This window comes from Parasteatoda tepidariorum, chromosome 6 (genome assembly GCF_982258835.1).
Source record: "Parasteatoda tepidariorum strain Cologne lab strain chromosome 6, Ptep-v5.0, whole genome shotgun sequence".
In the NCBI taxonomy this organism is placed as follows: Eukaryota; Metazoa; Arthropoda; class Arachnida; order Araneae; family Theridiidae; genus Parasteatoda; species Parasteatoda tepidariorum.
In genome coordinates, this window is record NC_141760.1 from 66,132,596 (window position 1) to 66,160,132 (window position 27,537).

The 27,537-nt window shown below is 30.1% G+C and overlaps 1 protein-coding gene across 1 annotated transcript in view; it reads right to left on the reverse strand.

Moving 5' to 3' along the window:
* The window catches only part of LOC107448438 (uncharacterized), a 42,481-nt gene extending 16,684 nt beyond the window's left edge, over positions 1 to 25,797 (reverse strand). The window contains exons 1-8 of the mRNA XM_087165982.1: positions 25,649 to 25,797; positions 22,196 to 23,287; positions 18,115 to 18,288; positions 13,955 to 14,043; positions 9,865 to 9,975; positions 6,413 to 6,482; positions 3,382 to 3,705; positions 1,845 to 2,036 (exon numbers count right to left, since the gene is read on the reverse strand). Of these exons, the coding sequence (XP_087022108.1) occupies positions 1,845 to 2,036; positions 3,382 to 3,705; positions 6,413 to 6,482; positions 9,865 to 9,975; positions 13,955 to 14,043; positions 18,115 to 18,288; positions 22,196 to 23,140 (1,905 nt within the window). The 5' untranslated portion in view covers positions 23,141 to 23,287; positions 25,649 to 25,797. The remainder of the gene's footprint in view (positions 1 to 1,844; positions 2,037 to 3,381; positions 3,706 to 6,412; positions 6,483 to 9,864; positions 9,976 to 13,954; positions 14,044 to 18,114; positions 18,289 to 22,195; positions 23,288 to 25,648) is intronic.
* Positions 25,798 to 27,537: the final 1,740 nt, after the last annotated feature.

Consider the following 27,537-nt stretch of genomic DNA (forward strand, 5'->3'; position numbering starts at 1 on the left):
AACTAGAAAATAATTACAAAAATATAAAAATTATTTTTGAAAAACTAGAAATTTTTTACAAAAATAAAATTATTTTCTGCAATATTAGAAAATCTCCCTCAGTAATAAAAATATTTTCTAAAACCTAGAGCATTTTGTTAAAAAGAATGAATAACGACATATTTATATTATCAATTATATATTAAATTTCCTTAAAATTTCAAATTAATTATTTTAAATCTAAGAAACATGTAATGGGAATTTTTGCCGCTTTAAATTCATTTATATTAAGAACATATTCGTTTTATTATAATTTAATGTTATAATAATGCAAATAACTTACTTTATTTTCAAATTAGCAGTTAATTTAAAACTAACTATAGCCGTTCTATTTGAAAGTATATATTTAAATGATACTGATTACAGAACTTGAACATGTTATCTATTTCTCACAAAATTTTACAAAGATAATGTTTGTCCGGGACGTTTGGGGCTTATCCACGTTTTATCAATTAGTCATAATAACATAGTGCTTCATACTTGTTATAGAACGTGGGAATAAAATTATTTCTTAGAAAATTGTTTAGAAACCCGTGATATATGTTCGCAGAAGTGCTTAGGTGAAACTTTGAATAAAATGTTATTTATTTTATTAAAATATATTTTGTCTTTATAGATCATTTTCACAGGTGAAAAAGTTTATATTATCAAGAAAAAATTACACCCTTTATTAATTAATACAAAAAGTTTCAGAAAAAATATATAGAATTTTCTGAAATATTAGAAAGTTTCCTCAATAACATAAATATTTTTCTTAAAAAATAGAAAATTTTGCTAAAAAGTTTGAAATATTTTCATAAAACTAGAAAATGTTTTAGCAAAAAGCCAAAATGTTTTCTTAAAAGAGAAACTTTTTGTTAAAAACTTTCTACATTTTAGGAAAAATATTTTATGTTAAGATAAGATTTTATGTTTAAGATTTATTATAAGATAAAGAAATCAGAAAATCATTGTTCTACAATGTAGAAAATTTAATTATCTGTTAATTTAATTATTTAATAAAAAAAAAGGGAACTGACTGAGTAGTTCTTGAGTTGATATTTGGTTAGAAAAACTTTGATTGTAAGCGAAAACTGTCTGAAGTTTAAATTTCTGCGACCTAAGCTTTAAACAGCGGATAAAAAATTTGCTTTACTTAAAAAATGAGAAGAAACGGAAATCATAAACTTGATAATAAATTATAAAACTCAATTAATTAATGGTAATTATATATTTTCTCAATTATATTTAATTATTTCGTAAAAAGTAATAAATTTTAATTTTCAGAACGTTCGACACATATTGTGAGATTTTTTTTACACGGTATTACTTTATATTTTGGTCATGGAACAAAACCCACAAAACTCATATAATAATAAATATAAACATTATAAAATTGTCCAAAAGGATCTTGATTTGTCCAAAATAAGTCAGCCCTTGAATCAAATTTCTCATCTTTCTAATAATTTTTCATTCTGGTTAAAAATTTCGATCAACAAGGGTAAAACCAATTATATTTTTATATCACTTTGTAAAGGCTTTGTATAGTAACAGACAAAACCAGCCTTAATGTATTACTTCTTAAGTGATCAAATTTTATCAAATGTTGTCCGACATTGCACGCAGAGTATCAGAAGATTAAAGTTTTTGTGCTGCATTCTGCAGAACATCGCATAGGTTTTTCGATTTTCGGAAAATCATTTTAAAACATTATTTTCCTTATTCTAAATTTTTAGAAAATACAGAAAAAAATTCCAATAACTTAGAGAAATGTCTCCTCTTTTTTCTATGTCGGTGTTTAAAATTTTTTAAAAATATTTTCATACCTTAGGAATCATTTCTAAATCTAACTTCACAATGGCATCTCTTTCCTGTAAACATTTGAGAACAGCTTCTGTATAGCCGACTTTTTCATAAGCAAATTCAGTCAGATACTTTTTATCTCTTTCGATTTCTTCCAAAATAAGATCGTGCCACTGTTCCACAGCCCTTTGTGCAACTTCTTCGCTTGGTGCTACCTGAAATATGTCATTAAAGATGGAATAAAAATGGGCAAATCACATTTTGATATTGAATAAATAGGTATATTATATGGGTTATTCGTTCGAAACATTAATTCCCTGTGAGCTTTATGCTTCTTTTATAACATGTGCAAACATTTTTTTTTCATGGAGAGGAAAGTGTTTTTTAGAATGTATTCTAAGAAGTTAATAATATGTAATGATAATAGGATTATTATTTTTCCTTTCTATTTTGTTAAAAAATAAATCATTCCCCCAGTTGAATTAAAATAAGAGAAGAAAAAATTTCTCAAACTATTAGTTTAATGATTTGCATTTTTCTATTCATGGAGAGGAAAGTGTTTTTTTAGAATGTATTCTAAGAAGTTAATAATATCCGAATCATTAGGAAAAACATTTCCTAATGATTCGGCTTTTGTGGGCATGTTGCCAGCTTTTTTTAAATTTAGTAGTGTTAGTGGTCAGATTCTTTAATGTTAATAATGATTATGTTGAAATATTCGAAACAATCAGATTATAGGATTGAACAAAAACATAATGCATAAGTTAGTAGCAGTTGTCTTTTAAAATAAATTTGACACATTGGTTCAATATTCAGGTTATCTATAATCCCCCTCCATAAGATATATTTTTCGTCAAAAAAAAAAAAAAGAAATAAAAGAAAAGAAGAAGAAGCATACACAGGACGGTTCTTAAATTAGCATTTTCACGAAGAAAAAACAAAGACGCTAAGGAAATTATTAAAAACAACTCATAATTTCATCAGTTAATTAAACTGGATTTTGATATTTTAACTTGGGATTCGACAGATTTCGATAGCCGTTTAGCTTATAAACAGTGGTTTGTTAATGTAAAAACTTTTTTTTTTTGGAAATTTCATTTTTGACAAGGATTCAAAAAATATATATTCATGAAGTGTGGCTATTACGGAATTCCTAGTGGTGTTCTCTACTTCGATTAACACCAATTATTTACAGAATGTGTCGGGGGCATCTCGATACAAGTTAAAAAGACATAAAAAACAATGTTTCACAATTACAGGTTATATATATATATATATATATATATATATATATATATATATATATATATATATATATATATATATATATATAAAACTAAAACTAAATCATTTTTCAATTCTAAAATTTATATTAATTGCTTACAGGATATTCCAAAACTTAAATACTTTATGATTGTCTAAAATGACCGAATTAAATTTATGATTAAAACTTCCTCATCAAAAATCTAAATTCGACACTCCCCTATCTTAATTTTATCATTATTATTATTACGTTTCAAGACAATTTAATTTTGGAAACAAGAGAACAAGTCGAATTACCTGTCCTTGAGTAAATGCTTGAGCCATGAGAGCCATTTCCTTCATAGCTTCCTTCACAGTTAACGCCGGACTGCTCTGCGTACTGGGTAATCCGTAATTTGGATTATCATATCTTGCCAAGCGGAGTTCAATCCCAGATAATGGTGGATCTGTGCTTTGCGGATAAAACTTTCTGTGTTTAAAATCACAAACGTCATACAGTATTTTATGTGCCTCCAATATATAGTTTAGTAATCGTTTATATTTCACTCTTTTCCTGTCATAATTTTGTATCAGGGTTCTATTTTCTGCTTCTAGGGCTGGTACTCTAGCTCTTAACTCATCCTTCAAAGAATGAAAGAAAAGTGTGTGTAATTAAGTAATTTTTATATATATATATATATATATATATATATATATATATATATATATATATATATATATATATATATATATATATATATATATATATATATATATATATATATATATATATATATATATATATATATATATATATATATATATATATATATATATATATATATAACAAAAACAAAACTTTATTTACTGGGAAAATCAATCACTAAATATGCTCGTTATCTTAAATTTTTACTCGTACTTTCATTAAATTTTGCTCCTAATTAAGATAAATTTCTTATTACTGTTTATCAAAAACCATTTGCAGTTTCACTCCCCGTCATGATCTTTTATCCCACCCCTTCAACCCAAAAGTTGTTTGCATTAAACACACTTGTTTATCGTGTTTTTAAAATTTGTTCAATTAGTTATCTCCTCTATGTAGAGTTGCTTTATCTTAAAGCTATCACCGTAGATCGTGGTTTTCCTTCTAATATTATTGATTCCACCTATGAAAATTAATCTCGCAATTCACCAAATTCTCCAAATAGAGCTTTAACAGCTTGATTGCTTTACCTTATTATCCGAAAATCAGTTTCCGAATAGCTAAGATTTTGACTAAGTTTGAGTTTAAAGTCATTTTTCCTCAGTAAATAAACAAAAATTTCTCCAGTGTTAATAACTGGGGTACTTATCAAATTTCGTTTCAATGTGGTCATGAGTTTATTGATCAAACTAAACGTACCCTTAAACTTAGAAGAATAAGTAAGAATATTAAACGATTTTCTATTCATCGCTTCATCCAGTTGGAATTTGAATCACAGGTTCGACTTCTACTAAAATCATTCAACACTGCCTTCCTTCCGAACTTGATCTTTGGAGTTCTTATATATTTTGAAAAACTCTTAATTATTTAGTTATTGATCTTTTGAGTATTCCACGGTTAGGAAGTCCATTTTAATTTAATCTGTTGCATCCTGGGATTCTAGCCATATCCCATCAAATCCGTTTCTTATCTCTCCATTGTTATTCATCGTTATTTCATTTAAACCTTTTCCTTTGTCCCTATTGGTTATACCTCTTAACACGTGTTTTTTCGCTTCTCTACCCTCATTTGACCTTTAGACTCTGAAGGAGGTTCTTGTTTATAGTACTGAAACGATAGTAAACTAATGGCCTGTTTAGACGATTGAATTTCTTGGACAGAGATTAATTGATATTGATGGAAACCTGTTTTGCTTTGAGCTTGGATCGTGTAAACAATCATCGAAGTACTTGGTCTAAGTTCTTGAACGATAGTAGAGCATGTTCTACTTTCTATCCAAGTTTTTCCTCTCAACCAATCAGCTTCTTAAGTTTTGTGACGTCAGCAAGCAGACATCAGATTGTGTCATTTTGTTGCTTGTTTTCATACATTTTAGTGAGAATAAGTTAATCTGTTACTGTCTATTTCTGTTACTATGATTTTATTTCAATTTATTCAGTAATTTTAAAGTCATGTAAGTATGATTTTATAATGAATATGAACAATGCACATGCGCAAGGTTTTCTTCGAACCAATCAGTGACATTTAAGAACTTGGATAGTGTCGACGAATCATCCAATTTCTTAGAAAGGGAAATTCTACCAATTTCTCGGATTCAAGAACTTGAACCGTGTAAACAGGCCTTACGTTTATCGTATAGTAGTTTGTCTGAAATAAGAACTTCCCCAGACATTCGTCTGCACCTGTGACAGTGACTAGAGGTACGAATATTTCAAGTAGGGGTGCGGGCTCACTGTTTTGGAATGGTTTTGGCTCTGCTGGCCGGTAAGAGAAAGGAATATCTTTCTTCGGCCTATTGTGTTAGTCCTAGAGTGAAGTTACCCTCCCTAAAATGCGCCATTCTTGTTTCCATGGATGGTGTTTTCAATATAAATGTAAACAATAACAATCTCGAGCTCAATACCTACTCTAGTTTAGGTTAGAAACTTTGTAACTACTTACTACAGCTTATTCTGCGAGGCGATATTTTCAAACGGATGATTTTGTTTTCATTAATAGAAGTAAATCAGAAAATTTCTGAACTCAAATCTGCCGTATTTCATAAGATATTGATGTTTATAAGTAATTCTGGTGAGTTTGAAGTGAAAATTTGTTTTAGTTATTGATAGATATATTGTTAAAAAAGGTGACATGGTTCCTAGATTTTGAATAAATTCCTTTTTTGTCAGTCCTGATTCGGCCTCTTTCCATTTGTTTATTACTGTTTGTTCTTGATGCAAGCTGTTACGTTAGTGTTAGCACTTATAGCATCGTAAGTACAAGTATTGTAAGAAATGTGAACACAAGTAATAAGTAATCAAATACCACGTTTGCAAGAATCTCAAAACACTTTGTGATTCAAATGGCACAAAATACACCAAAATCAGTAACCCGTAAGTATAGGTGATATGGAGCTTGCATCGTTCCTTATTGTAGAAAACACCATCCATACCACCAGACGATCTCAGACATTGTGGCGGGAGGAGTTTTTAGCTAAGACAATTTATGTAGTTTCAATTGGGTTTCATTAACGTTATTTTTTGCTTTAATCTACATAGCACAAATTGTCACTCTTTCCCTTGTAATATGCTGGACTTGGGGAGATTTTAATTGTTTTAGATAAAAAATTGCCCTTAATCCAAATGAAAAGTAGTTCAAACAAATTACCAATTCCAGTTCCTGTTCGTACTTCTCATATTCCTCCCGCTCTACAACTAAAGGTTGAGCCATTTTCTCCCTGAAATACTTTAGTAATTAGAATAATAATTTCAAAAGATACTTTTCTTTGAACATTTTTTAGAGAGAACCATGAAATAAGCACTTTTTTCTTATTTTTTTTTAAAAAAAAATAGATAATATACAGATTTTTTACTCTACTTCATGCAGACCATAGTTAGATTTACTTCTCTAAATAGTTTTGTACAGACAACTGTATCCTATATTTAAAGAAAAAAATTGAAAAAAATATTTTCTTTTTCTTCATTAAAAAGTGAGTTTCATGATATTTTAGGTTCCCTTTTTGGAACATTTCAGCAACCAGACACAAATACGCACTTTCACTGTGTAAACTGAGTAAACAAACGCACTTTTATTTTCACAGTGCAAAAAATTCCGGATCGAATTACGGAAAAAGTACCAGTACCCAGTACGCTGGGTGTCAGCAATTTTTATTGTGAAATTCATCTTAAACGCAGAGTCTCATGGAACAAAAATTCTGATGTACCGTAATTTTAACGAAATATTTAACGTAAAATCACTGCATCACTGTACTTCAATAAATACTGTCGTAAAAAAATCACGTTATAAGATTTGACAGTAAAAATGGATTTTACAGATGCTGCACTCAGAGTCCAGTACTACCCTGCCCCATAATTTGATCTGACATTTTTTGCACTGAAATGGATTAGGTTTTTTTAATCTTCAAAGCCCAACCTTTAACTGAAAAATATGGTCTCAATTGTTGAGCCCGGGGAGACCTTGAAAATTAGGTCTTTTAGATGCTAGTTTTACATTTATGTACAGCGCTCAAAAAAAGGAACACCCTGAACAACTTTTGATTTCAATGATCGGATTTTCACGGTCTAGGACTCAATCTTAATGACCCGAGGAGGTGACCTCAAATATAATAATTAAAAAGTGCAAACGATATTTCAAGTAACGAAATCAGACACAGAAACGTACTTTCTCTGAATAAACATACCTTTTTTTTTTGACAGAGACGGATTTCTGAATATATAGGGGTTCAAAATATAGGGGTTAACCGCAATCTGGGAAATATGAAAATATGATCCCAATAGTTTGGTCAGGAAAGCTTTTGAAAGTTTCGACCCTTTAATGTTTATTTTACTTTTCTGGTATCTTTTGCTATATCTCGAGAATTTTTGAAGAGAATTTAAAAATTTATGCACACACTTATGAAATTTCGTTCAGCCAAAGATAATTTCGTGCAAAAAAAAAAAAACTTTAGTAAATTTTTATTATTTTATCTAATAATGGTCGAAAAATTGCTGAACTATAAGGTACACAAATTTTTGTATCATTTAAAAGAATATAATTTTACTAGGGAAATCCAAAATTTGAGCAAAGTTGATCGAATAGACTTTTCAAGAAATATCGATAGACTATAGAATCTGATTTTTCAAGTTCAATTCAATGAAGTTCAATTTTTCAGGAACAAATTTTTCATTTTCAAATTTTGTATTTTGCCATACAAAATTATATTCTTCAAAAAATTGTATACCTTGCAATTAAAAAAATTTCGCCCATTATAAGATAATAAAAAATAATAAATATTTACTAAACGTTATTTTTTTTATGGAATTACCTTTGGATAATTGTGTGCAAAGATTTTTCAATTCTCTTAACATGTTCTCGAGATATAGCGATATACTCAAAAAGTGAAATTCTCAATAATACATAACAAAATTTACATTAGGGGTCAGGAATCCAAATCTATCGAAAAAAAGGTATGTTTATTCAGAGAAAGTACGTTTTTGTGTCTACGTTTTCGTAACTTAAAATATCGTCTGTCCTTATTAATTAGCATTTTTGAATAGCACTTGTTAATTAGTAATATAAAGCACTTAATAATTAGTCACCAACACGAGACATATTTCAACCTCGATGAAAATTATGAAAATCATCACCTTATCCTCATTTTTTGCAAATTTTTATGAGTCGAGATAATGCTGTAAGTGGAGTAAGTTTCTGAATACTAAAAAACTAGACCATGAACACTTTTTATTTTCTCAAAACTGTGGCAGTTTCCATATTGACGTTTTTCGCCATTTTTAGAATGAACATAGAAATGTAGGCTAAAATGTAGGCTAAACTTTACCCAAGGCAGTGAGTAACTGTTGTAAACTCACATCAGTTATGAAAACAACATATTCGCAAAAAGTCGTCATTTTAATACTAAGTTCGAGTTAAAATGCATCGCTGTTTTAAATCATATACAATCTTTAAAGTAATTCGGAAAAACGCTAGGGAAGCCGTTTTCAGATGCCTCCAAAGGAAAGATTGTTCATTGTGTTAAGTTTATTATAATTTATTTCATGAACTATAATAAACTCAATTCAAAATCTCTTTCAGAATATGTTCAAACATAATATCTGTAAAAATTATTTAAAACAATGCCCAGTTCAATCAAATAAGAATCTATATATATATTTCTCTTACACGGCGACAAAAAAGAGCCTCATTACAACTCCCCGAATGGCAACGCTGGAAAATCGACCAATGATTGCCGCTAAAAATGTCACATGCCAAATCTAGCTGAGGTGGCTCAACATATAGCGCTTTTAAAAACGGAAACTGAAACAACCAGAGAGAGCATTCTCATCAAATGTGATCTCTTCCGAAATTCACCTCATCAGCTGCGGCAATCTCATACTATTAAGCTAGGCAGAAGTGAGTAGTCTTTGTCGATAGATCTCTACTTTAGTATTCTGTCGAAAGCGCTTTTTTTCACGAATTTATAAATTGCAAATTTATTTGACGATTTTTGATTCATATCACGAATTTATTTGTTTTATTATTGTTATTAGTTATTCATTGAAAAATGAGTCTCAGACGTGCTGTTACGCTTTAAGATTTTATACTATAGCACATTTCTAATAGGTTTAATGAATTGCATGTCATTTATTTGAATTCAAATTTATTTTAATGACTTAGTGAATTCGTGAAATACTAAATCTAGTATTTCACGAATACTAATACTACTTAGTGAAATACTAAAAAGATGTAATTTTTTTTTAAAAAAAAGTTGTTATATGGAATTTAAATGATTGTTTTGAATTCATAGAATTTTGTGCATTTGCAATGTACCTAAGTTAGTAGCGAGCGAAGCGAGCTTGGTTTGCGAAGCAAACCATATTAGATTGCGTAACAATTTTCGGGGGTTGGCGAGCGTTAGCGAGCAGCGGGCGCAGCCCACTAGTTTATTCTATCACACGTAAGAAAGCGACATTTTATAGAGAACTTATGGAGTTAATAGGTTGTAATAAGGTATAGAAATCCCATTTTATAATTTTTAAACTTATATAAAATGCTTATAATAATAGTCTTATTATTTGAAAGGATTGATGCATATTAATAAGAATTTTTTTTTCTTTACTTACTGTAAACTTCTCAATTGCGATTCTAATTCGATTTCTTTCCCGACCAGTCTTCTGTTGTCTCTAGCTTCCTCCATCAGTTTACTTTCCAACATTTCGATATATCTGTTAAAGCTGTAAAGATAAAATGATGCAATGTAAACTGCTGAAGTTCTACAAAAATGGGATAACATTTTTATTATGTACTTAGTTTGAAAATTTATTTAAAGAGTGCTTTCTCAACAGTTTAGAATTTTCGTGACTGGGAAAAAGTAAATTACGTGATTTGTCATCCAAATTTACAGGGAGAAAATAAGTTGGAGATATCGTCCCTATTAACTTTTGATCTAATGATTGCATTTTCACTCAGTGAAAAGCAATTTTAGAAGTTTAGAAAGTTGACTTTAAATGTGCTAATTTATTAGTTTTAACTTTGAATCAGACAAAAAAATGTGCTTTCTCAGAATAAACGCACCTCCATTTCAACGTGTTTCGATTTTTGAAGAACAATATAGGGAAGAGTAAGCGTAATTTGGAAATTATGATTCCAATAGTTTAGACAAAAGAGTGGTTGAAAAATGCTCTTTAAAGTTAATTTACATTTTTTTGTTGCATATTTCGCCATATTTTCGTATTTAATGAAGCAAATGAAAAAAAACTGTGCTCAGTTATAAAACTCGTTATTTAAAGATAATTTTAAGTAAAAATAATTTTCAAGAATTCTATTACTTAATATTATTATGCTATGTGATCGTAATATTTTTTAAATAAAACGTTTGGAATTTTTTTCCTTTCGTCATTTTAAACTATATAATTTCAAATGACGTATATGCATAGTTATTGTGAAATGATTTCTACGGCATTTTTAAAATTTGATATTAGGGATCAATCCAGTACAGTGGCGTTTTTTGACTGGGGGGGGGGCGAACCAACGCAAACTGTAAGAGTCATAATCTTTACCAGTTATATTATTTTAAAATCAGTTTTATTACTTTAATATTATCATTTTATCGAAAATATTTATTACTTAAAAGCTATTATAAAAATTTTTATTACATTGTAAATAGTTATTATTAAAAATAGTTAATTTTTCATTAAAAATAGTTATTGTTTAATAACTATTATTGAAAATAGTTATTTCAACATATTTTTACGTTATAGTTGCATAAATTATTTCGGGGGATTATAATTTAATTGTTACTTCGCAATATCAAAATAGTGAACAGAAATGATTTATGAATCGTACACTAATTAAAAAGAAAAAAGAGAAATTAAAAGTGAATGAAAAATTAAATAAATTTTATAATTTTACTCCATATATAATTTGTTAATAATAAGCAATACATTTTATTGACAAATTTTGATCATAAATTACATAAAAGGGTTTTTCGTTCTTCAAAAACAATTTATTTAGGCGTAATTAGTGATTTATATTTTCATCGGGCATAATTTATGTGTTACATTTTGATTCAGGCACAAACTGTAAGAAAGAGTTTTTCGAAAGTGAACGAAATGTGTTAAAATGGCAAAGGAAACAAAAACTGTCGAATTTGAAACAAACATTTATCAAAATTGAAATAGCTTTCACTTATATTTGAACAGAATGCATTGTCTTAAAAGTGTGTTTTTCGTTCGTCGAAACCAATTTATTTAGGCGTAATTTGTGATTTATATTTTTATCGGGTATAATTTATGTGTTACATTTTGATTCAGGCACAAACTGTAAGAAAGGGTTTTTCGAAAGTGAACGAAATGTGTTAAAATGGCAAAGGAACCAAAAACTGTCGAATTTGAAACAAACATCTATCAAAATTGAAATAGCATTCACTTATATTTGAACAAGATGCATTGTCTTAATAGTGAGTTTTTCGTTCTTCAAAAACAATTTATTTAGACGTAATTTGTGATTTATATTTTTATCGGGAATAATTTATGTGTAACATTTTGATTCAGGCACAAACTGTAAAAAAGGGTTTTTCGAAAGTGAACGAAATTTGTTAAAATGGCATTGGAACCAAAAACTGTCGAATTTGAAACAAACATTTATCAAAATTGAAACAGCATTCACTTACATTTGAACAAAATGACATTGTCTTGAAAGTGATGTGGTGCGAGAAATGTTCTTGTCTTTCGACAGGATTTACAAAAGAGTTGCGATTTGGACAATATGGTCCCAAATTCAGGTCGAACAGCAATAAGTCGATAATTTTAATTTCAATTTTTGCATATTTAGCTACATCTTAAGAACTTTTATGTGAAGGGAATGTATGTCATGCACAAATGTCGCTGAAATCGATGAGGATGTGATATGAAGCGAGCAAAAAAAGTCTGTGTAGCATAGATTCAATGGATACTATGCCCGATTTCGGTTATACGTTTTGCTTTTCTTTGTTTTCAAGTTATTATTAATAGCTGCTTTTGTGGGGCTTTTTCCCGGACACTCTAAATGTTTTTTATAATTTTTGGTTCAAAGGAGAACTTTAATATTAATATCATGTCAAAATTTCAAAAAACATATACATAGGCTAAAAAATGATTTTAAAAAAAGGTTTAATTTTTTTTTTCTTCACCTATTTACTCTACATTGTTAGCATAGGCGTCGCTAAAATTGATAATGATGCAAATATGATATGAGGCTGGTTAAAAAATTCTGTGTTGCCTGCATTTAATGTATTCTATTGTCTATTTCGGTTATAGGCATTTCTCTCCTTTGTTTTCAACTTATTATTAATAGCTGAGCCATGGTGGTACAGTGGATAGAGCATTCGCCTTCGAATGTGAAAACCTGGGTTCGAATCCAAGCCATGACTGGTCGATGCGAGTTCAGCACCCAGCTCGCATTGACCACGGTGCTGACTTAAAAATATCCTCAATAATGGACGGATCATGGATTAGAGTCCCCTTGCAGCCAGACTAACCATGGGAGGTTTTCGTGGTTTTTGGTACCGCAAATGTGGGTTACTTCCAACAATATGTCCTCCACGATGGCAAAATTTCTCCCAAAACTTGATAATTATTAAATTATTAATAGAGTCGTATCGATGGTTTCAAAATAAAAAATAAAATATTTGCCCGATTGTTATTAATAAGTTTTTTACGCCTTTCAAGAAGAATAATATCATCTATTTTACAACTAACGCGTGGACCAGTTCTTTTTTTTTTTTTAAATCTTAGTTTTTGTTCGAATTAATAGCTTTTTTTCCATTGTGTGGAAAATTTTATTTTTCTCACCATAATGAAATTGAGATTCATAAACTCGCACTTGTGTTGATGTCAAGAACAACAACATCCCCAAAAAATGATAAAAAGCATGGCTCACTGTGTAATAACTTCCGAGGAGAAAAGATTTTCCGCATTACTGATTTCTAAAAACTTAATAATTTTCAAAATGCAACAGATGGAAATCGTCATTTCTGTGAAATATAGACAAAGCCCATTCGTTCCATTTGATCTTCAGTTATATATTTTACAAAAAAAGTAGAGTAAAATATTGAATTTTGAGGAGAAACGACAATGATAATTGAAAAGCATTTACGAGGGTTGGCGAGTGAAGCGAGCAGGGAATAAAGCCTTCTAATATAAAATACAATTCGCACTTGATTTAATTAATAAGAAATTTTTTTCTTCTAAATAGATATTAAAGCAAGCTTCTTATGGAGAAGCTTGTTTTTTTGAGAAAAAAAATAGATAGTTTTTGTATCGTTGAAGTAAGTTTAGTTTTTATTATTAGACTTAACTTATTTATTAGACTTAAACGTTTTTTAAATTAGGCTTGTTTAAAATAATTTTTCAAAACACTGCTTTTAGCTAAAAACTATTTCCATTTTGTTTTTTCTTAAGTAACAATAGATGAAATGAACAATTTTATACTTTATTCGATTTAGTTCTAAGGCGATTCTCTTTACGTTAAATTTGTTAATTGTCTGGTACAGAAAATAAGGTAAGGATAATGATGTGTAAATTGGTTAATATTTTGAACCAGAAAAAAAAACGTTTAAATACTTCTCAATAAAACACTTAAAAATTCAAGTATTGCAGTATATTACCTACGATAGAATTTAAAAAAAAATTATTGTTTTCAAGCTTAAATAGTTGAACAAATTTATCTACTTACTTGTTCTTCTCCTCCATAAAATCAGACCTCAATTCATTCATACGCTCTTGAGCCATTTTCAACAGTTCAGATCTTCCTGATTGATCATGCTGTCATTTTTAAGCAAACGTTTATTTAATGATGTAGGTCTAATAATAATAATTATTTTACTAGTTCCGAATGCAAGCAATAAGACTATCAATATGAAAACAAATAAAATAATCCAAGTTTTGCAAGAGAAAGTTAGACAAAACCGGGCTCTAATTTTATTTTCTTTCCAAAGCAGATTCGTCATTAAAATTGCCTTCGTTTTTATTTGAATGATAAATGTGATCTTAAGTTTCAAAAATGCCAACCGGCCTGTGTAGGGGTTAGGGAACTGCTCTTGCATCAGAAAGGTTCTGGGTTCGAATCACGGGCAAGGCATGGATGTTCTTTCCCTCTCTGTACTATCTGTCCTTACTGTGGGAGCAACGTTGGCCCACCTAATATGGTGCCCAGAAAGAGTGGCCAATTAATCTGCCTTTCAGGTGCCTGTATGACCTAGGTCATTATTCAGGTGGGCATTGGAAAAAAAAAGTTTCAAAAATAAGTATTTAATGCAAAAAAAGGCAAATTTTTGGAGGTAAATTAATTAAATTTTAGAAATACGTTGTATAACCCTGCTTTATCAAATCTGAAAGGATGGAACTAAGTTAATATAGAAATAATGAAAAAAGTACATATTTTATTACAGAAATTATTTTTATGGTAATGAATTATAAATATGACCCTCTAATGTGAAACGTACAAGGATTATAAATAACTGAACACAAGGATCATATTAGGAGCTTATCATGAATTATATATATTCTTTGTAAATAGAAGTGGTGTTTCAAAGCTTTGCGATTTCCCCACTATGCACACTTTTCCCCTCTTTGTTACCATGGAGCTACAAATTATGCTTTTTTCCTTGGATCAGGACACTCCCATTTTCAACTTAAACAGAAAAAACGTAAGATTTTCCATAACAATGCAAAATTACAAAAGGGTTAAGAGTGGGAGAGGCACGTAATCTTGAGAAGCCTATTCTAATTACAAAAAATATGGGCTAGTTGATTAGATGTAAGAGCAGAAATCCTTAATAAAATGGATAATATTATACATCCTAAGTGTTAGAGGTTTCATGTACCCGACCTTTACAGGTGAATGTATCTAACCTTCCCGAGATTTTGACTTGGAGCATTTTGTGATTTCGATAGCAGTAATCTAGTCAAAAGTGCCAGATTCTGCTTTTATCCAGCCACCCGGTTTTTTCCAACTCTCCCTTCCCTTACATTATTAGAAAGTTTTTTTAATGATTTTAAAGCTATTCTGAAGATTTAATTAATTATCTTATAGGTCAGTAGGTAAAAATCATATAGTACGGGTGAAACAAGGTACCTAGATGCGGCAAAATTAGTTTTGCTTTCTAACAGTCTGACTCTGAATTACATTCTGCTTGGCTGTAAGAAGAAGCTGCCATATTAACGTGCTGTTATTGCTGAATTCATGGAGTTTATCTCGATAAGTTTGTTTTGTTGTGTCAACCCTCTAATGTTTTGTTTAAACTATCCTTATTTATTGGCAATCACGGTTGAAAAAATATTTTTAGTCCTACTTATTATGAGTTTACTAAGGATTCATATACTGACAAATAATGAGGATTAAGTCCAGTAGTACCATGGCCCTGCTTCGTTTGGATACTCTCTGGGCAAGTGCGATAAGTGTGGATATGAACGGGTACTACCATCACTATATAAAACCAATGTAAAATATCAGGAGAATGAAAAAAAAAAGATAATAAGATCAGGAAAATCTAGCTATCAAGGATGAGAATGTTAATTTTCAGTGTATATAAAAAAAACTTGAAACCAAAAAGAAAAGAGTATGAAGAACCAATATAACAAAACAGTTTTGTAATAATAATAATATTAATAATAAAAACTATATCTTTAATTGATGCTTTTTCCGACGAAGACGATAAAAATGTATCAGATGTTGATTGTTTACATTGTAATAATGTACTTTTGTACTTCATAAATAAAAGAAAAATAACGAAACAAAGAAAGGTGTTTTTCATTCACAACATGAAAAAGTGTCTTTTCTGAGCCCACGAAAGCTGTAGTGAAGAGGAGAATGAAGATGACTATTTCAAATGTGAATTTTGTACACAACGTTTTTATATTGTCATATAAAGTAAAAATATGTGATACTTTTTCATTGAACTTCTAGTATTTCTAAATTTTCTGAAATTACAAGAAACAAATAATTTATAAGATAGTAGTGCAACTTTGACTTTTAGGAGATGATATATTGGGCACCAACTAAACAACGAACATCTTGATTTATTGACAGTTTCGTGGTTGATTAGCTTTGCTCCAATAGTTCTACGAATCTTTACGAACAGATTTTACCTCACTTTCGTCAACAATTTTTACCGAAACCACAAACTTGAAATGCAATGAGGACTTAAACTCTTGATTAGAAAGAGAAAAAAAATAGAATTTGGCAGAGTTGTTAGTAATATTTGTTGAGTTGTTACTTAATGAGAATATCATATCCTGTATAAAACACTCTAGTCATTACTGATTGGGGGTGCGAATTTCGTGAAAAGAAAGGAAAGAGTCATTATTTCATTGCTTTATGAACACAGGAGGAGTTTCAAGCCACACTCATCATAGTTTATCAGTCCATAATTCAACGAAAACTTAATGAATTTCGATTTTTTCTCTCGGTAACAAAATCTAACAAAGTATCTAACAAAAGTGCTAAATTAACTACGTTCATGCTAAATTGTGCTAAGCATTTTTCTGAGAGAGCTTAATAATATAAAAAATAAAGTAGATAAAAAAGATCACCATCTCGATTTAGTGATTTTAAATCCATCATTAATTTTAAATGTAATTGAGACGAGAGTGAAACGTTCTCGAGACTGGTTTCAGAACAAACTCTCTTTTTTATATTGAAACTTATCTGCTTTTGTTTTACATAAAGATAAAACACAAAAATTTTCTCAACACTTAGGTTTGGACATAGAAATGATTACACCCATAAAAGGTACTCCACAGTTTTTGTGCAATATTAATAAATATTTTATTTTCATCCAGCTATCACACGAACTCTTCGAGACACTAACTAGACGATGTTACTGTGGTTGCGAAGGAAACACTTTGGATAGGGGCGTTAGGTTAACGGTTTCACATTGCTTTAGTTTGGGGAAATCATGTAATTTTTTCAATTATTCCCCATATAAAATGATCTAACTATTGCTTCCATAGCGGCAGATAACCTTAGACTTTCAGTCAGAAGTATCTCTTGTGGTAACGAGACATAAGTATATTGGGAGTAATAATTATTTAGAATTTTTACAGCACAATAATTGCATATATCTAGTCTCAATCTTTATTATTATATTACCTATTTATTATGAAGCATCCAGTTTTTGTAACAATATCAAATTATTTTATTTAATTGCATAGATGACCACGTGAATGAATTTAGTTTTACATCAACGGAATCTTTATGTTTAAACCTCCGCTAATGCGTCAATTTTTTGCAATGACTTTGAGTTATCGAACGTTAAATAAATTAAGAGAGCTATGGAAAATGAAAGTTAAAGAACACTCTAAATAATTGTCTACTTTACGATTGTTCAAATATTCTACTGTCATAATTTCTTTAGCCTTATGCCACACTTTTAAATTGATTTTATGGATATCTTATTTAAACGGGAGTCTAAATCGAACTTTAAATAAATAAGAATTGAATTATTAACTTCATGCACTATGTGATGTTTTCACAAATCGGATTTAATATATCCAGCTAAATATAAAGCTGATTGCGAACTTACCAACTTTGTTAAAATAATAGAACATTAATTTAAAATGATATTTCAAAAATCATTTTTCAGCAAAATTATTTATATTCACTTATAGATCTTGTGGAATCATAAGGGAAATGTTTTGACGTGGAAAGTGGGAACACAAGCGTAAACAAACGGAATTCTTTTTAGTACATATATTTTGTGCGAATAATATTAACTTTCGTAGAAAAAACTGTTTAATACTATAAAACACTTATCATTGAGAAGCAATCATTGGTGGGGAATAACGGCAGTGAAAAGAGGTTTTAGCTTCCTAGTAGGAATAAAATAGAATTACCGTATGAATAGTTACAAGAAGACCTTCAATGTAATTTTCCAAAGCTTTAAGAATCATGATCGTATTTTTTTCTCCTCTCATTTGTGGTATATACTTTTTCGCAAGTTCTCTGATCGCTTCCTTGATATTTTCGTAATCGCCTTCATAAAACTTCTTCATCAATGAAAGAAGTTCCTATAAAAGAATAAATAAATAGTAAATAAATGAAAAGAATATTGCAAAAGAGAGGAAATTAGGATCGCATTATAGCGATCATTGGTTACCCAATCGTTAAATGTTTTTTTCTTTCGACTTTATAAACTTTTTCCTTCTTTTTTTTTAGAAAAAAAATCTTTTTTTCATTTAGATATTTATAAACGTCACAAGTCATGGGTTGCAAAAACTGCCTCGATTAATGTTTGCTCTTTTGTGGTCCACTGGGCTAGATTGATTTTCAATTTTAGTCCAATATGCGTTTCTTTAGACAAAACAAAATTGTTTTTCTTCTCCATTATTTATATTCATGCTAAAATCGTCGTTCAAGACAGTAACTACCAATAAATTAATCATAAAAACTGCATTAAAATTCTTTAAATTAATATTATGTTAAAAAAATTAAAAATGCACACTTTTGAAAAGAAAAAAACTCATTCTGGAAAACAATCAACCTCAAAAAGTTCCAAAATTATCGTCTGCTTCTTTTACTTGATCTTGTTATGCTGAGTTTTTATAATTGCTTATGAGAGCCTGATTTTTTATGAATCTTACAACTCTTCATTTGTGATAATGGTGTTGAAATTGATCTATTAAAAAAATATGAACTGTGCGAATATGAAAAGCATATCTATTTCCCCAATGAGTAATAAACATACACTTTTTAAAATGTTTTAAACTTTTCTTCGTTCAGAAATATTTTGCAACAGACGATAAAACAAGAATAGTATATGTTCTAAGTAAAACTTTTAATTTGTTTAGTTTAAAACTTTATCACAATATATTTGATGCCTGTTTCAGTTTGAGTACTTTTCAGTACCGAGAATGATTGAATCCTATTTTTCCGTTTTATTCTTTTTATAATAGAGATTTATGCTATGAATAGTGATTGTAATATTGGTTTTCTCGCTTAAATGTACGCATGAAATTATACACGAATGAATAAAATGTAGGAAAAGTGCAGCTTAAGTGAATCGAAATAAACGTAAGGAGGGAATATTGATTCACATATGACAATTCTTGAGTAAAGTTATATTCTAATTAAATGTATTAAACATGAATTATTTCAAATTCTAAAATTTTTCCAAATTGAGTGACTGAAAACGTTATCTGGTGAAACCTTTAAAAAATAATGTTGACAGGCTGATGTAGCCTTGGTAAATGGTTAAATCAGAAGTTCTTAACATGGACTCTATCACCTCCCAAGTGGACAGTGAAGTCTTTTAAAGGAAAGCTAGGAATATTGTGGGCATTTGAAGATGTTAGCATTTCTAGAGGATTGTTAAGAACTGTAGATTAAATTAGTATTAAGAACACATTTAAATTTGTTTTGGTTTGATAATGAAAGATTATTTACAGCTCTAATTCAGCATATAATATTTGTTACTAAAGCAGTAATGTTATTAAAATTCGTCTTCTTTTGCCAGGAGTTTAGTCAAATGCAGAACAGTTCTTTACGCTTAGATAAATTTTTTTATTTAATTAAAGTAATTCCCTTTTTGATTTAACGTTGAAAACCTAATTTGAAACCTAATTGAATTAGCAGAGTTAATTTAAAACGCTTAAAAGTTGTGAAAATGGCTGTAATTTTTGATAAATAGCATTATTTAAAAAATTAAAAGGTTTATTCGAATTCAAAATTTTTATTAATTATTTTACTTTAATATAATACTTAATTTTCGTTTTACAATAACAAGACATGAATATTAGGAAATGAATTTTATATATCAATGGTATATCGCAAGTAAACTATTAGAAAATCATGAAAAAAATTAAACAAATTATTTTGCTTTAATAAAGCACTTAATTTTGCATTACGATGACAAAATATGAGTATCAGGAAATGAACTTTATATAACGTTGTTATACGATATTCGACGATATGTTTTATATTTGTGGGGAATTTTAATTACAGACTGTGACAACCTTCATCTATCAAAAGGTACCACTTGCTAGAATCAAGTTAACAAGTCTTATATACTAGTGAACTGGTATTTAATATTTATAGTGGTAGTTACACCACATTACTCCCCTTCCAGAATTTTATCTGGGATAGAATTCAATGAACAAATAAATACCACTAGTTGATTAATGGTGTATTTTTTTACTCATTAATATCATTTTCTGCTCATCATTTTTTTATAGCATTTCGCCCATTATTATTTTTTTTACAGCAATTCGCTAATTTTTCCTCTTCCTTTTTTATTTTGCTTATTTTTTTCCTTCATTTCTTTTTATTATTACCGGGAGACATTATTTACTTCAACGGATTTTTTTCCTCTTTTCTTTGAGCAGTTTATTTTTTTTGAAGCAAATCAACTGTTTAATGGGGATCATCCATCAAACATTGGCATGTTCTTATCACGTCCGGATCACCAATGTGGGGATTTTAATTATAGACTATGTCAACCTTCTGAATAAGTCTCTCTTGTATTAAGGTGATAAAACAACACTTCAATGGTGACTATGCCGACGATTTGAATTGATATTAGTTATATCCATCAAGAATTTAGTTTAGTTTAACTCTGATTTCTGTTTGAAAAAAAAATCTTTCGACGCCATTCAGACTTCTTTTGCCATGTCTGAGGTAAGTGCAGTACAAATACCAGTATATAACAGATCTTATCCTGCTCTTTGGTTCATTATGTGTGAAAGCACGTTCAGATTTGCATCTCCCAAACCTGTAACAGAATCTATAACCAAAGATAATTACATTGTTTCTCAATTACAGCCAGAGATTGCATCGATTGTACGATATATTTTAATGAATCCTGATGCTGCAGATCCTTACAATAATTTATAAACAGAATTAAGTGTTAGATCAGGCGAATCATCGCAACAAGAAATTTGCCAACTTTTGTCTGGTGAAAAATTGGGTTATAGGAAGCCTTCCGAACTATTAAAGATTATGAAACGTCGTGCAGAAACATAAAAATCCCGACATTGATGACCCAGACGTGATTAAGAACTTGCCAATATTGATTTATGATCCACAAATGTGGGGATTTTAATTATAGACTATGTCAACCTTCATCTATCAAAAGGTAGCTCAAGATAGAATCAAGTTAACATGTCTTATATACTAGTGAATTGGTATTTAATATTTATGGTGGTAGTTATACCACATATTGTTATATGATAAGTTAACAACAAGAATATTATAAAAAAAATGAAGTTTACCAAACTTCCCCCTTTGGTAATTGGTTGCCTTTGGTAATTACTTGTCTTTGGTAATAAAATTATTAAATCTTTAACTCCATGGTTCGCAATGGACAGCATAAAGAATTTACCTCTTTTTAAAAAATATGATAAATATTTATAAATTCAAATTGTGTCCTTTATTTGGTACCTACAGTCAAGCAAAATCGTCCAAAAGGTAACCCACATTTTTTGAATTTCTAGTAAGTTGCAAAAACTTATCATCAAATACTGAACTTCAATACCATCGCTTTGTTTGCAGGTGAGTATTGACAATTCGGAGTGCTCTACTGACTTAACATGAAACGACTGAGGCAATGTGGATGGCAGAAGTTATGTAACAAATATGATTGATCACGATCTTCGTTATTTATCACGAATACGGTAAGCAGAAAACTGGAATAAGCTCAGCTGATAAGCTTTCATTGAAACCACAATTTAAAGTATTTGTAAGCGTATACTTTTTTGCTTATCAAATCCTCAATTCTTTGTTTTTGTAATTTGTTTCAATGTTTAATTCCTTATTTTTACTGTTAATTTTTTATAATTTATGTTTCTGCTGTTGATTGCCAATCAACCGTGGGGCAAGCAATCGGTGACAAATATATACGTGGGTCTATCGGTAAGTGAATCTACTTATCCACGAAAATTTTAATTATAAGAAGAAGAAAAATAATAAAAAGAAACATACTTCATGTTCAGGTTTGCCTTCTAATTCCCTGGGACAGAATAGTTTTTCCGTTTCATAAGCAGGAACCAGACCACGGAATTCCGGAGGAATATTCTCATCTTCTATTGACGAATCTTCTGAAACAATTATCTGTGGAGTGACTCCAGGACTAGCATAATGATATTTCTGATCAGGAGGCGTTCCCTGTCTTTGCTCCAAAGGAATCCGTGGAACGCGTTTGAGGCGTACAAAATCTGATCCGAATTCATAAAGTGATTCACGGGAGCGTTCTGGAGAGATTGTTTGTCTTGAAGTGAATGGAAGCCCACGAATGGGATGAATAGGACTTGCAGTCGGACGAGCGGGACTTGGAGTATCAGGACTCGGAGGAGTAGGAGGTTGCGGTGGTGTAGGATACAGCGCGCGTCTAAAAGCCGTCTCCCAAGGAGGAGTTTTCGGACTTGGAGTTATGAGCTCAGGTCTTACAGGGGATGGAGTTTTATATAAGCGTCGTCGTGCTCTTGGTCTCGGACTTGGAGTTCTAGCGACAGGAGACTCTATTGGACTTCCCGGAGATTCTATTGGACCTCCCGGAGATTCTATTGGACTTCCAGGATATTCTATTGGACTTCCAGGTGATTGTGTTGATCCACCTAGAGATGAAGCTAAGGAATATTGTAATGGTGTTCCTGGAGATGGAATTCTAAGATATTTTGGTGATGTTTCTGGAGAAACAGTTCTGCGAAAATGATCTTGTGGTGAGAGAAAAGGGGATTTTCTTAATGCCTCTGGGGACCGAGATCTGTCAATGGGAGATTGTGTTGGTATTTGATGCGAAGTGCTTGGAATGGCTGGAGAGCTTCTAGAGGAGGCAGGTGATAAACGATGGGGTGACCTTCTAGTTGATCGAGGTATTCCCCTTCTTGGAGTAGAAGTTAAAGGACTAGAAGTTCGAAACCTTTCCATGCTTGCTACGCGTTAGAAGATAAGATATTTTTCACGAAGAGGGAACGATGAACTCGGAGCTGTAAAAGTTCTTGAAAGCTGAAATTTGATTCAGTTCTTGGAAATAATTTTTGACAGAGATTTTCAATTTATTTCAGAAATAAATAGCTGAAACAAAAATATTTCGTTTAATAGTTGAGAATTTTTCAAAATAAATTTTGTCGAAATGTTCCGCATTCAAAGTTTTATACAGCTGTAACAGGCATTTTAAAATCCTTTTTTTTTTGTTGTTTTCGGCCTATTTAAAATAAAATATTTGTATAAAAATTACCCAAAAAAATTATTCCCTGAAAATAATCTATCGCCATTTTCATCATTGGAAACCAATTATTTAAAATAAAAGAAAGAAAACTACAATTAATAGTGTAAAACGGCAGAATATTGAAATCGTTTATTTACTTTCCTCCATAAAATTTCTTATTAATACAGAGTTATTCAAATAGATGGGTCAAATGAACTAATTTATATTTCATGAAGAATAAATTAAACATGAACTAAAGAAAAGAGCTTCAAAGTTTAAAATAAAGATTACAAATTTCTAATGTGTTCTTCTTTTGTTGCAAGGCAAGCATTTAAGCACAACTCAACTCCGCATATCGTGAACGACCATGGCGTTCACTTAACCACCATCCTAGTACATAGGTGGAGATAGTTATAAAACTATCAACACCCAAGTGGTGGTAAACAGTTATGCGAAACTCGTTGATTCGGTGTTCAATATTAGCTGATGTTCTAATGGGATGGAAAAAAAAGATACGAGCTATTAGCACATATAAGTACCTTTAAGTATTATTTAAGAATCTGCAGGTCTTCTTATCTACATGAGCAACTATACTATAGTATAATAGCTAACTTCGGAGAACTATGCATTGAGAGAAGAAAATATAGCATCACACTAAATAGCCTTTGCTGCCAGACCTTTATTTACTAATTTAAATTTAAAAAATTAGTAAAAATCATTTTTTACATAGAATTGTTTTGGATAAAAGTGAATTTTATAATTGTGCACAAAAAATTGCATATTCGTACAAAAAGTGAAGCAAAAAATGAAATAAATGTTAAAGCACCCAAATTTTCAATGGCTCTTTGGACAAAACTAATGAGACCATATTTTCCAGATTTCGGCTACCTTTAATTCTGATAGATAGATCATATTACTAAGATAGATCATATTATATATTACTAAGTATATTTGGTTTACTTATTTATTTTTTTAGTGAGGTTCTACAGAGGTTTCAGAAACAAACATGTAGCTGAAATCTGTAGAATGAAAAACTTACAATGATGAAATCCTTAGTATCACTATGAATTTCAAACTCGGAATAACACCATGTAAACTCTCATTAAGAGTGATTATGAATCATAGCAATTATTAATCATTGACTTAAGATTGAGTCAATCATGCAGTTGTTTAGCGGAATGGAATTAAATTTATTTGAAAGGGAAAAAAAAAGTAAACAAAGGACTGTGTCTAACATGTAAGTTGTAGACTTTTTGACTGTGGTTGCAATTGTCAACTTTTTGATTATCGTCAGTCATAATTTCTTTAGTAACCGGCATTAAACAGCCGACCCATCACTGAGTTTACGACTATCAATATTTCGAAATTACAAGGCCACACTTTGACCTTGTAATTTTAAACCCTATCCAAAGACAAATCTTGGATCAAGAAATGGAACAAATTACCCTTCCTGGAGAACTTTTTGATGGAATTAATCAGCATTTGCTTTATATTGTCAGGAAAATTACGAAAACTTCACATGGTTAGCCCAACTGTGAGGGATTCTAACTCATAATCTTCTACCACTAAGAATATTTTGCTCTAACATTGAGGTTGGTACAAGCCGGAAGCAATATTCGTATCAACCAGCCATCACTGGATGACGCTCAATCCTTTGACCCACCATGGCTTTATCTAAATGTTTGACGATAGCAATCTTAAGATAAGTATTTTGGTAAAATCCAAACATTCGTTATACGCTTGATTCGATTATAAATAACGTCACTAACACAGCACGTTGATGCTTATCGGAAAATTCTAAATGCGAAATAGCTTAAACGTAAGAACCCACCAAATTTCGTCATATCTGCAACTGGATCACAAAAAGCTTGTATCTGATGTTGTTAACAGTATTTTCATAGCGATTCGGGTTCATTTATAATGGTTTTTAATTATTTTATATGGAAACTACTTCGCCAAATATACTATGAAAAAGAGCTATTTAGTTTTAAATATGTAAATTTCAAAAAGATTTTAGATTGAATTTAGCTCAATCAAAACGATAGTGCTTTTTTCAAAAAGTTTCACTGTTCTCATTAGAGAAAAAGTTTCAGGAAAGTTAAAGTAAATTTAATTAAGATAAGTATAATTATAAATTTTGATTTATGCTATTTTATAAATCCAATAAGTAAAGAGGAATTTAGTGCACTAAAACATCGAAAGCAAATATTGTTTTCATATAATCTTACCATTGATGATAATCTAATCGCTTCGTTGATAAGAATTTTATTTTTTTTTTATTACCTAAATTCATGAACTATTAATATAATTGAATATCTGATTGGTATCTACATAAATTTAAAAAAATTTTGAAACATCAATTTAAATTTACCCTGACGGAGATACACGGCAGTCTCACTCATCTTTGTGAAATAAAAAAGTACTTATGCTGACCGATAAAACTAAGCGTTCTCAAAGTATTTTCCTAATTAGAACCAAAGATTACTGAAGTAGAATTCTTCAGACTCCATTTTTTTCTTCTAGTTGCTAAGAAAAATGTTATTCAATCGGGCACATCTTTTACACTTTAAACACCTTTTTTGAATGCACTTTAAGAAGATGCTTACTGGAAAGACAAACCAATTTATGAATATTAAACATGAATGATTTTAAAAAAAATATGCTCTGCTGTTGCTAAGCTTTTGTTAAAGATTTGAAACAGATGTTTAGTTATAGTCAGAAAAAATATATAGTTTCCACGTAATGCTTGAGAATATAAAAAGGCGAACGCTTTTTCGTTTCAAAACGTGGTAAAATAGCAACTCTTTCTCTCACTCTCACAAATAGTTTCAGCGCCACGCTGCGGTAAAAAGCTCAAGTATTCTAGATAGATTGATTAGTATATCGTTTTCTTTTTTTCGCGTTAATGAAGTTCCCTGTAACCATTCGGCTATTTGTTCTATAAAAGATTAGATGCTACTTCTTTGAGGATGTTGCGTGTTAATGAAGATAAAAGTACATTTTATTTAATAAATTACAATTTATTTTAATTTTTTTTATATTTTCCCCTTTTTTTTGTTTTTGAATTTATTTAAATGTTGAATACGATACATATTTGGCTTATTAGTACACGTTAAACGGTAGATATGGTGATGTTTGAGAGGACGATAAAGTTTGCAATCTGTAGTTGTAGATATAGCATGATTTGGTGGGTTATAGTTTTAGCTATATTTTATTAGCATTTTGGAATTCATGGTGTGATTTTGTGGTAGGTTGCTTTTTGTTTTTGGCGAAGGCATGGAGTGAGGGAGTTACACTTCTTGTTTTTGAAAAAAGTATTAGTCAATTTTAAGTTTCATACATACATTTATGTATAAATATATACATATATAAAAAAATAACTGAGCATATAAACTTAAAATTTTAAATAAACGGATAGGCTTTTCAAAAAGAAAAAGTGTGCCCCTTTCACGCTACGTCTATGCTTTAATATATAATTATGGATTTATCATTTTCAAGTCGCGATTATCTAGATTTTTGCCTACTTTAATTCTTGGTGACAATCATAAGAATATCATTTAGGCGTTGGCAAAAGTGTGACAAGTGCAAACGCATCATTTTGGCGTTGGCGTGTACGATGTATTACACTGTTAGATGTATTAGTGTAAGATGTATTAGGATTTTACAACATATTTATATGGTAGGCATACAGCAATAATCTTTTTAAGCAGACGGAAGTGTAAATATGGAAAAGCGTTATTGCTTATAATTACTCCATAAATTTTGCTCGATGCATAATCATTGTATATTTTTTCTTTGTTCTGTTTATTGTTAGAATTCGTCATATGACAGAAGGAAATAAACTGGAGTAAATAAAATTATCACTAAAACATATCTTACGAACTTATGATAAATGATTAGAAAATTTTATGTTTATAGACAAATGCACATCAAGAAATTTTGACTTGGTTTAAGAAGTTGGCGCTATTCTATCGTTATTCCATAATTTTTATTGTAAAAATTAATTTTAGAGCAGCACATCACAGAGGTATTATCGTACCTTTTAATTGTTGCTATAGGACGCAGCGATGTATTGGGCAATAAGACTCTTTTAGCAATAAAGATCCTATATTAGGAG